A 10,328-nucleotide genomic window follows, 5' to 3' on the forward strand; every position below is an offset into this window, starting at 1 on the left:
AAACCAAAAAAAACCCCACTTTGTTCCAGAAAACCTGCCGGCAAGCAGGTTAGGGTCAGGATATTACAGTAACCAGCAACGACTTTCCAATTTCACAGAGAGGACAATGTGTAGCAGCAAGTCTAAAAGGTGGAAACATTTATTCAGTTATGAAAAATGTACATTTCACAAGGCACACGCGTGTTCTTACGGGTTAGTTCGAAGCAAAAGGCCTAAGACGTTAATGTTCCACTAGTCTGCAGGAGATTTTACCAAAAAAAAAAAACAAGCTTATGTTAGTTGTCTGGCCCAAAATTCCTTAAACACTCCTGAGACGATTCCAGTCCACGAAGAAGGATCCTGCAGCTTAGTGTGACAAAGCATCACATCTTCCACAACCTGGAAACGACGACAAAAAAAGTAACTTATTTTCACAAACGGTGTTTATTTCACTCAGAAGATACAACAGAACTGCACACCTTCGATGGAGCATTAACAGGGTAATCAATGTAAGTATTTATTCAAATAAAAATGCAATAATGTGGCTGCAAACTACATTTTTACACTATATCCAGAACAATATGACCTAATAATGACACAAAGAGTGTGTTAAATGTGTGCAACAGGTGACAACTATTGAAGCTCCTTTTCCAATTACATGAGCCTTTTAAAACCTTTTTTACTTTACTGCTGCTGACATACTGATGTGCTTTTAAACTGGTGGCAGAAACTCAGTTTAATTACAGAGAAGTGCACCTAGAATGCGCAGGACGTGAAATATTTATAGCAAAGAATATTTTCCTGTGTTATAAATGGACGGTCTGTGAGAGAGGGGTAAAGAAATAAGGAGATAGTTTTGCTCAGTGTGGAAACAGGAGTCACGTTTAAGGTTAAAAACGGGACTTGGAGGCTTCAGTGAGCTACCAGGCGACTCCTGAGGGGAGTGCGGGGTGTCGGGGAGACACATGTCGGTACTCACGGCGGCGGAGGGTCGGCCTGTCGGTGCTATAGGAAGGAGCAGGCTCTGTGCGGTCTGAACGGGTTGTTGCTGGACGACATGCCGTTCAGAAGAGGGTCCTGCTGGGCGTTCTGAAGGCAGAACTGCTGGAGGTCCGCCGCGGCCTGGGACACCTGTGGAGGGGAAACAACAAACAAACAAGTTGTTTTTTTTATTTACCACAGCGCAGAACGCGTCAACAGGCACGCCCTAGAAGAGTAAAAGCGTAACGAAGAGTTTCAAAAGATACCTTAACTCTGTTGATGCCAGCTTCGAGGCGCAACTGTTGGACAATTTTCTTCATCGCGATGATGTTGGCTGTCCCCGGCATTACTGCGACGTGGAATGGCTTTGACTTTCAGGCGAACGACAGCAAAGCAGGAATGTTTACGAAAACTACTCTTTGTTGGTAGCTAGCTCGCTAACTTTTTTCTCCCTCCTGAGCTGTTTCCGGTTTTCTTTAAAGGAGTGTCCGCGGCTGCTGCCTTCACGTGACGGTCAGAAATGAGAACAACTGCGTTTCCTGTTGCGTTTATATGAACACGGAACTTTAAATAAATCGTTTTATTTGTTGTTACTTTGGCATTTAAAGTAGAGAAAGCATATTGATGTTTGTTTTTGTTTGTTCAGAAGTCGCTGTAAACCACACATTGTTGGAATTTTCATTTTTACAACTTCTGATATAAAAATAAAATGTTAGTGTTAAACCAGGTTAAGTGAAATTTTGTTTCCTAAATATAATTTTTCTCCCCTTCCAAAATGGTTTTGTTTGATTGTATGACACAAGCACAATTCCATCTGTTGCAGGGAGAAAATTCCTTTGTGTTGTAAAGTCCTACTGTACTTGAAAGCAGCATAATATGAAAAGAAACACCACCATCTAGTGGTGAAAATGCGTCAATACACTAATAAATAAAGTTAAAATGCAAAGTGTAAAATGGCATACAGACAGCAGGAGTTAAAAAGTGCTTTAAAACTCATATGGAAAATAAAACCAATGAAATCTGCAGGATTTAAAAGTTGAATTGATAACAGGTTCTGAGTTTTTCTTTTCCTGCAAGCCTCTTCTTCAGCACCAGAGCAACCAAGGCTGGCACTCTTGTAAAAGAAACTCCACTGGGTGACTGTGTTTAATTACAGTAGATTGTTTCTTGTCTCAGTATTCACAGCACATGGAAACACACACCTTCCTGCAAGTACCCAGAAAACAGCCATTTCTTGGTGTTTCGTCACCCTCCTCATGCTGAAATCAGTCCATGAGATGTGCAAAGGAAAACATGAGGCGGGCCAGTTGTAAGGTACGCTAATGTTTCTCAGCTTTGCAAATTCTGTTTATGTTTAATAGTTACAAATTTGTGATTAAATGTATGTGTGTATTCTTATTTTGCAGTTTGTGGAGCTTCATGTGCTGTATGTGCCAGGTGACCAGTGGAACGTAAAACTCAATAAAGTCCCAGCTGAAGCCACTGAGAGTTTTATATCAGCTGGATTCATCAGGTAAAACTGCTGAAAATGTTTTATACATTAATGTCAAATTAAACGGATGCATGACTGCATGTATGTTAAGGTCATAAACAGTATCTGCAGTGAATATGAGCATTCATTTCACTATTAAAAGCAACTAATTACTTTCTATAAACATTTAAAATTTAAGAAAGTGGCCCTCTCATGTGTTGTTAGAATAGTATAGTAACAGGTATAAATAGATTTTTTAAAAGGTTTTGACTGTTTTTTGTTTGTTTAACAGTACAGCAAACTTAAAGCTATTCTGCTTCATAAACAGAATGTGTGTCTGTCCCGTCTGAGGTCCAAATCTGTCTCTAAATGTGTAGCACATCACAAAAAGTAGATTTAAACGGCTTTAGACTGTCGAACAGGTGAAATCTTGAAAATATGAGAACAGATTTCTTTTGCAAAATTGTAACACTTAGTATCCTCAATTCTTAAACTATAAAAAGTCAAATTAAAAGGAAGAGTAAAGGGTAGCATGATGGTAGACATGGCGCACCTAAAGCTGTTTTAAGTGTGTCGTTGGCGTTCTGTATGTCTGTTAAGGAAAGATTCAAACTAAGTACAGATTCAAGTTTTTGGTTCATTTAAAAAAAAGGACTGACTTCATTTTAAAACTAAACTGCAGTCTTTGTTTTAAAACACACCTAAATCTCTGAGAGGTGCAAAGATTGTGGTCATGTTTCTTCTTTCCCTGACATGAGTTTAGGGTTCATCCTAACATCACGTTGAAAACTCTGAGGAGTGAGCTGGGAGCTCTGCTTGGCGGCGAGGGGAGCATCAAGAAATACTTCTTCCTGAGATGTGTGGGTCGTAGCCTGGCGTTGGTGAGTGAAGCTGGCAGTTAAATGCCCTTTTGTAAAGCTAATTGTGTTTCACAATGCAGACTGTGCGCCATTCAGGGAAGCTGCACTAAAGCTTGTAAAGTGTTTGGTGAGAATAAAGGTTTTAGTGCTGTGTTTCTTGCGACAGTAAAATCCCTGTCTTTAACAGGTCAAAAGCAAACAGGAGAAGGACCTGAAAGCGAAAACATTTGCTCCTCCTTATGTATGTAGAGCTGATGTTTTCTGTTCCAGTTGATCAGATTTGTTACTCTTGTTCAGCTGCTGTGAGAAGTTGTTCTCACCTGTTGGCAGGCTGCTCAGCCGGAGCTTTACCTGCTGTCCGCTGTGGAGACGGACAGCAGTTTCTGCTCCCAGTCCTTCACCACGGATACCAGCAGCAGCTCCCCAGAGCAGCAGATCTGTGTCCACCCTCCCAAGATGTGCAGCATGCCAACCGGGACAAAGGAGCCTGTTAAATTCCCCCACATCCCCCAGTGTTCCCAGCAGCCTCCTCCTCCCTCTGGGCTGGAGGAGGAGGAGGAGGAGGAGGAGGAGGAGGAGAGCTGCAGCTCCTCAGAGGGAGAGAATGAAGCTCTGTGCTCCTTCAGAAGAGCAGGACAGGAGCAGCACGGAGGGAAGCCTCACAATCTAAGGGTACTGCAGATTATTTCACTGAAAAAAGGTAAAATAATAAGGGTGCTTTTTTTCTACAAGTCTTCAGTGATTAAGTTTTTTTTAGCACATTAACAAAACCTACTTTAAAAACTTCACAAAGCTTTTGTGTTGCTGTAAATCTAGTTTTAGACAGATGTGAAGCTGATTCAGCTCAGGTGAAGTGGTCCTCTCAGAAAGAGGAACCCTGCAAAAAGACAAAACATCACAGAGGAGCAGAGGAGGACAGGGACTCAGGTGCCCCCCTCACAGACAGGTACTTTGTGTCCTGGAAGACAACAACTGCTCCCGTTACGTCTTTTTAACTAGTTATTTTTGTGTTTTGCACAATCAGAAAGTCCAAAGATGCACACGTGCTGAAATCCCTCAGGAGCAAACCAACAGCTGGGGTGATGTCATTCAGAAATAAACTCCTCTACATTTCTGTGTTTGTTTATGATTGGAAGCAAATCTGATGTTCTTCTGGTATTTTTTGAAGGCGTCAGAAGGTCCAGCTGTGTTCTCGCGACCTGCTTGTTGCACGACTCCACCTCCAGGTTTTGGCCTGGCCCCAGTGGCCAAGAGAACAACTGCTCCTCCGGTCTTTCCCACCAGCAGTAAGTGGTCACATCCTCAAGCTTAAAGCTCATCTGATTAAAAAAACGCTAACGTGTTTTCTCTCTGTAAGGAGAGGCGCTGATCAAGGAACTCCAACTGGTGAAGGAGGAGAGGAAGCAGCTCGAATGGACGAGACAACAGCTCCTGAGAAAAGGGAAAGACTCGTTGGCCCAGAACAGACACCGCAGGAACCAAGGTGGCCGCGTAAAACACGCGGATGATCTTTATGAAATCTAATCTGTCTAAATGTAAAAAAAATAATCCAGTTCTGCTGATTTTTGTCTGCTCTCTATCAACGTACAGCACGTGACAGCTGGAAGAAGAAGTACTTTGAAACCAAGAAGGCCACAGCACCACTGGAGGACAAACTGAGACATCTCAAACAAGAACTGGAGATTTTTTACAACAAAGTGCTTCACCAGCTCCACGCCAGAGAGAACAGAGGGAAACTGAGGAAGGCTTCGGAAAAGGTTTGAACAAACCACACATATCAACTGAGAAAGGCTCAACAGAGTGACTGTAAATAGTCAAAATGTCTCCATCACATTAAGAGTCAAAGCATATATCAGACACAGGCACGATTCAGGACGCACTGCTACTGTAAGCAGTCAGAAGATAAACTGCTTTCTAAAAACATAATAAAAGTGAAGCTTTCATCATTCACTAGATCAGGGGGGTATTCTTTCAGTGAATTATGGAATTAGGAAATGCAGATTTACAGAAAGGTTTGAAAGACAATAAAATGATACAAAATGCTACAATCTCATCATCACAAAAAGCCTTTGGAGAGATTTAGATTTAAGTGATGAAGCGTTTCTGTTGTGTAGCAACACCCAACAAAATTCACCTCCACGGAAAAGCAACCTGAACATCTTTCCTGTAGTCACAAAAAATGAAAAGCAACGAAACGTTGCAAACAAGCATCGAAAGAAACCTGACAAAACAAAAATTTTAGAGCTACAATGTAATGTTCTGATGAGCAAAACACCTTAAAAGCTATACATTAAAGACAATGTTTTATGCTTTTTAGTCTTTTTTTTTGTTTTTAAACAGAAAACAAATGTACATAAATGTGTCGTTCTAAATGTGTTTTTTTAAATACAAACATTGCTTACTCATTTATTTCCATGAACAGATATACTCAGTCATCACAGCAGCCAGCTGAATGGTGTATGCTAGGAAATGTGTTTTATTGTTTATTCTATTCACTGATGTTTTATAAATAAATCTGATTTCAGAATGAGCTCATCATTCAGATCATGAAGGCGAACTGTGAGATTGACAACCTGAAGAGGAAAGTGGAAGATGCCAAAATGAAGCTAATAACAGAAATAAAGGTGACTTGTTTTCTTATCACAACTCTGAACACAAGAGTTTAAACCGCTTGTAAAAACAAAACCTGTTTTTTCTTCCGTTTCCCACAAATATCTGTAGCTGAGGAGTCAGGCTGCGACGGAGCTGAGAGCCCTGAGGGCCGAGCTGGCTCAGAAAAAGAGCCAATCGTCTCGTCCTGGACTGACGGGAAACACGGCACGAGACAAACTGAAGGCTTCGTCTACAATGTGATGAAGACCACTCTCTGGCTGGGATTATAAAATGAATCTGTGTGACAAACATGTGGAGCTTTCTGTGTAAGGTGGAAGTATTTTATGCTTTGAACTTGCTCCGTCTCTGGTACTGTGTGCTCGCTGCGATTATATCAACTCAAACATGTGAGTTTGGAACAAAACATCAGCAAATCTACTAGAACAAGTGGAAAAATTTTATTTATGCACAAAGCAGAATAAACAGTTCATTCATAAAACAATGTATGCACATCTTATTGGAAAGAAAACAATAAAAAAGATATTTGTAGAACAATCACAGGTTTCTAAAACGTTTGAAACGGATTTAAAACCAGGAGCAGTAAAAGCAACAACAAATGATTTAGTGCAAGTATGCATCCCTGAAGAGAGAAGAATAGAGCATTTTATTACTTTGACAAAATAATCTGTCTGTTTAGCAGCACAGAGGTTAAACTGATCTTAGTTAGCAGCCAAACAGGGCGTTCCACATCCGTGTGGTCTGCTGTCGGGCAACTGGATCATCGCTGTAGTCCAAGATGTTGCCATTCCACATGCCGATGCCCCTCAAGCCTTTCCCCATCACGGAGTTTGCTTTGGCGCAGATGCTCTGTGGGTCATCGTACCAGACCTGATGAGTCTGCCCATCCTGGTCCTGAAAAACATGAAACGACAAAATAAAATTTTTTTCCCTTCCTTCAAAGACACAGTTATCCGGAGTGTTTTGGACACAGCTTGGATGAAGCTACTCCTTCACTTTTTTTCTGCAATGTCTCCTAAGGATCTAGGGTGCAACGAATCCTTTAACTTGAATTAAAATATTTAAAATAGATATAAAACAAAGGGTGTGCACCTTGTAGTAGAAATAGGGAGCCTGCTGCGAGTCGTCCCACATCCTGCCTGACGATGAGCTGTTCAGCTGCTTTATGATCCACTTGTACGACTTTTGTTTTCCTGCTGCGTCGCTGCAAGGAGCTCCACGGAAGGGGACTTTAGGGATATAGCATACACCCTCCTTTTATGAAAGAAGAATAAAAGAAGAATAAAAATAAACTCTGGTCCATACGTAATAACAAGAGGAAGACATTTCCATGATGCAAAAACAATCAAAAAGATCGCAGGAATTGGAGTTCAAGCTAAAAACAAATATTTACAATTTTAAATTATTTGTAGCTTTGTCAATAACTTTGCTGTCAACATTGTTTCATCACTGTTTTCTACTTGAGGTAAGATTGTGTTTAAGCATAAAAGCCTAAAACAATCAACAATCTGTGGCTGAACTGCAGGCAGGAGAAATGGAAAGACTTTAAAAATAAAGCTGAGCTCAGTTCACTGTGGATGTTTTTGTTAATTATCAGACCAGTCTTGGTTGAGTGGAGTCAGATAATCAGTAATCAAAACCGTCATTCTACTGCCAGTAAAGGTTGTGTGCTCCACCACAAGGTGGCAGTATAAGACCAGGCTTTAAACACAACAGCCACCAGCGTCTGACTGACTTTGACCAAAAGAGAAATAAATGAATTTAAAGAATGGTCAACACCAGTGCCCATCTTTAGAAATCAAAACAGTGAATGGTAGACATAAAAAGATGATGATTTTTTTTTTTACTAATTTCGACCCATAACTATAACAAATTATTGATATTTTACATTATAATTTACTAGATTTTCAAAAAAGGGAAAAAAATAAAGATGGCTGAAGGAATTCACTAAAAATAGAGTATTTTCAAAACTCTACTAACCAGTCTATTAATGAACAGATCAGTCTTCTACTAATATTGACTACTAACGTGTAGCATTTTAATTCACATTATCATACCTGGGAAAGGTTGATACATGGATAGTCATAGCCATACCACGGCACTCCCATCACCACCTTCTTATAATCAATCTTTAGAGCCAAATAGTCGTCATAAGCTAAAAGGATGGAAAACAAAACATATCCAAGGGCGTCCTGGTTAAGTTTTGTCTTTACAAGCTGATTCGTTCTCAGTATAAAAGTGCATCTGGACGACCAACCTTTCAAAGTTTGGTTGAGCGGGGCATTTGCCATCGCGATGCAGTCCCCGGTGATCTGGCTCTGCTCATCATAGGACATGACAAAGAGCAGGTCGCAGTGTTCAGCGATGCTGACGTAGTCATAGCAACGCTTATCGATGCAGTTAGGCGACCAGGCAACATCAAATGAAACCTGCAGAGAAGAACAAATAGACGATAAACATCATTGCTGTGTTTGAATCGTCTCAGACTCGTGTTGTTAAAACCTTTCCTTCACCTGAGAACCAGGGATTTCTCTGTGGAACGCCTCCGTTGTCTCTTTGACTAGATCCGTCAGAGCAAAGTACTCCGGCGAGCCCTTATCCACCGCTTGTTCAACGTCGATGTTAATCCCATCCATGAACTGGCTCTTGGCCAAGTTAACCTGCTTTGTTATCCATGCGGTCCTGTTGGCTTGGTCCACGATGGAGGAGATGGGAACATCACCTTTAACCAGCATGGAAATACAAAGATGGTTAACGGTCACATACTCCTAAAACAAAAACACCTAAATGTTGCTGCGCTGAATCCTTACTAAATGAATGAACGGAAGACTTCTTTATTGTCTGACATTCTATCTTACCTTTGAGGACAAGTCGTGCACCTTTGGAGTGAGCGTGACACATGAGCTCAGCATCGTATTTTCCAAAAGCTGCCACAGTTGTCACCACCGTCCAGTTATACGATTGCCATTCCTTTCCACCTACATCAAATACAAACACCTAAAAACATAGTCATAACTGAACGTGAATCGACGGGCGAGTCCTTCTGAAACATGGAAACATATAAGACACCTGTGTTTCTTGCAGCTTCTCTTCATCCTGACACAAAACCTCTGTTTTTTATCTGTTTGTATTTTTTTTTTTTGTTTCCCCAAAGCTAATGAATAATTTAGTTAAAATTAACCCAATGTTTTCAATTTTCTGATGCTCAAATCCACATTTGAGTACTCAAATGAATATCACTTGGTCACTTTTCTCTTGCCTAAACATTTTGAAAACCACTGAAACTTTCTCTTATGTAGGACGTGAAAGTCTCCTGCTTAGTAATAGGTCTGTGGTATTAATAGGTCTATTACAAGCAGACATTTTGACTTGAAACAGTCGGACAAACACTCGTGGTTCCCAAGGTTCACGTTTCAATTGAAGAAGTTCCGCTTCTGCACATGTTCAGCAACAGAAGAACCAGTTTGGACAAGTGCAGATGTAGGATTTGATACTAGTTAAGTTAATACAATCTTACTGTTTCCAATCAAAAAGTCTGTCATGAAACAGGCTCACTGGTGTATTTGATAGCCAGTGTTAACGTAACCATCACCTCATTCTTCAAAGTTCAGCTCATTCAGCATAAATTAGTCAATCTATAGATGATCATTATCTAAACCAATATGAAACGCTGGCTTTTTTGGTGTGATTTGATGTGATTTATCTTCAGTGTTTAACTATAACAGCTTCAAATCAAATATTGAATAAAGTTCTTCTAAGCCATGTTGATGAATCAAAGTGCACAGTCATGTGGGTTGTAAGGTAAACACAGCTGCAATCTGTCATTAGTTGAATTTGTTTGGATAATCCAATAATCAAACATAAAGTACTGAACAGGAGCAAAGGGTGTTTGACTTCACATTCCTGAGGTAAAGATAGCTGAACACAAGTCTATCAGACCAAATGTATTGGAAAAGAGCAACTTTAAATGCCACACACTGTAAAATAAATAAATAATAATAATAAAGTGGTTAAAAGTCTACAGTGGTGCATGACTTTCAAAATAAAACCTGCTTTAATACCGTAGAGTTTTCTTTATTATAGTTCTATTTTATTTTACTTTTTGCCTCAGTACCATAACATTGTTATCTGGACGAAGTTACAAACAAAATCAACGACTATAAATGAGTGAAATGAACAAATGAGCTAAAGAGTAAGTTTGTTTTGGAGCCTGGTTTTATCCACTGTCGGTACCTCGTACTCTCTCTCCCCCCGGATGGGCTGACACAGCTCCGGTCTCTCACACGGACACACACCGGACCCGCTCACAACCACCAGAACCGACAGAAACACAAAAACAGCCAGCATTTTGGGCGAAACACAAAAACTTCAGCAGTTTCTGCGGAAACCTGAATCAGCTGACCAAACTAATCGGATCACGTGAAGGT

General features: G+C 40.4%; 3 protein-coding genes across 3 annotated transcripts; 1 reads left to right on the plus strand and 2 right to left on the minus strand.

The window, feature by feature from the left end:
• Positions 1-111: 111 nt before the first annotated feature.
• On the minus strand, positions 112-1,449 carry LOC108234371 (guanine nucleotide-binding protein G(I)/G(S)/G(O) subunit gamma-5). Its single transcript, XM_017413532.3, has 3 exons — positions 1,227-1,449; positions 959-1,110; positions 112-378 (listed from the first exon to the last, which is right to left on the minus strand). The coding sequence occupies exons 1-2, from the start codon at positions 1,305-1,307 to the stop codon at positions 985-987; spliced, it is 207 nt and encodes a 68-aa protein (XP_017269021.1). The 5' UTR covers positions 1,308-1,449; the 3' UTR covers positions 112-378; positions 959-984.
• Positions 1,344-6,553, plus strand: spata1 (spermatogenesis associated 1). The gene is made up of 13 exons (XM_017413529.3): positions 1,344-1,473; positions 2,137-2,274; positions 2,367-2,473; positions 3,195-3,312; positions 3,479-3,532; positions 3,622-3,991; positions 4,108-4,237; positions 4,316-4,370; positions 4,460-4,577; positions 4,649-4,774; positions 4,882-5,048; positions 5,817-5,915; positions 6,013-6,553. The coding sequence occupies exons 2-13, from the start codon at positions 2,233-2,235 to the stop codon at positions 6,142-6,144; spliced, it is 1,518 nt and encodes a 505-aa protein (XP_017269018.1). The 5' UTR covers positions 1,344-1,473; positions 2,137-2,232; the 3' UTR covers positions 6,145-6,553.
• On the minus strand, positions 6,323-10,328 carry ctbs (chitobiase, di-N-acetyl-). The gene is made up of 7 exons (XM_017413530.3): positions 10,135-10,328; positions 8,760-8,898; positions 8,415-8,623; positions 8,159-8,330; positions 7,959-8,056; positions 6,994-7,155; positions 6,323-6,795 (listed from the first exon to the last, which is right to left on the minus strand). Exons 1-7 carry the CDS (start codon positions 10,246-10,248, stop codon positions 6,607-6,609), a joined length of 1,083 nt encoding a protein of 360 aa, XP_017269019.1. The 5' UTR covers positions 10,249-10,328; the 3' UTR covers positions 6,323-6,606.

This window comes from Kryptolebias marmoratus, linkage group LG24, assembly GCF_001649575.2.
Source record: "Kryptolebias marmoratus isolate JLee-2015 linkage group LG24, ASM164957v2, whole genome shotgun sequence".
In the NCBI taxonomy this organism is placed as follows: Eukaryota; Metazoa; Chordata; class Actinopteri; order Cyprinodontiformes; family Rivulidae; genus Kryptolebias; species Kryptolebias marmoratus.

Excerpts from the sequence above, each read along its gene's own strand:
- LOC108234371 (XM_017413532.3), bottom strand. The coding sequence starts at position 1,307 with ATGCCGGGGACAGCCAACATCATCGCGATGAAGAAAATTGTCCAACAG. Across the intron at positions 1,111-1,226 it reads CTGGCATCAACAGAGTTAAG|GTGTCCCAGGCCGCGGCGGA; the intron begins GTATCTTTTGAA and ends TCCCCTCCACAG.
- spata1 (XM_017413529.3), top strand. The coding sequence starts at position 2,233 with ATGAGATGTGCAAAGGAAAACATGAGGCGGGCCAGTTGTAAG. Across the intron at positions 3,313-3,478 it reads TGGGTCGTAGCCTGGCGTTG|GTCAAAAGCAAACAGGAGAA; the intron begins GTGAGTGAAGCT and ends TGTCTTTAACAG. Across the intron at positions 3,992-4,107 it reads GATTATTTCACTGAAAAAAG|TTTTAGACAGATGTGAAGCT; the intron begins GTAAAATAATAA and ends CTGTAAATCTAG.
- ctbs (XM_017413530.3), bottom strand. The coding sequence starts at position 10,248 with ATGCTGGCTGTTTTTGTGTTTCTGTCGGTTCTGGTGGTTGTGAGCGGG. Across the intron at positions 7,156-7,958 it reads CATGTATCAACCTTTCCCAG|GAGGGTGTATGCTATATCCC; the intron begins GTATGATAATGT and ends CTTTCATAAAAG. Across the intron at positions 6,796-6,993 it reads CTCCCTATTTCTACTACAAG|GACCAGGATGGGCAGACTCA; the intron begins GTGCACACCCTT and ends CATGTTTTTCAG.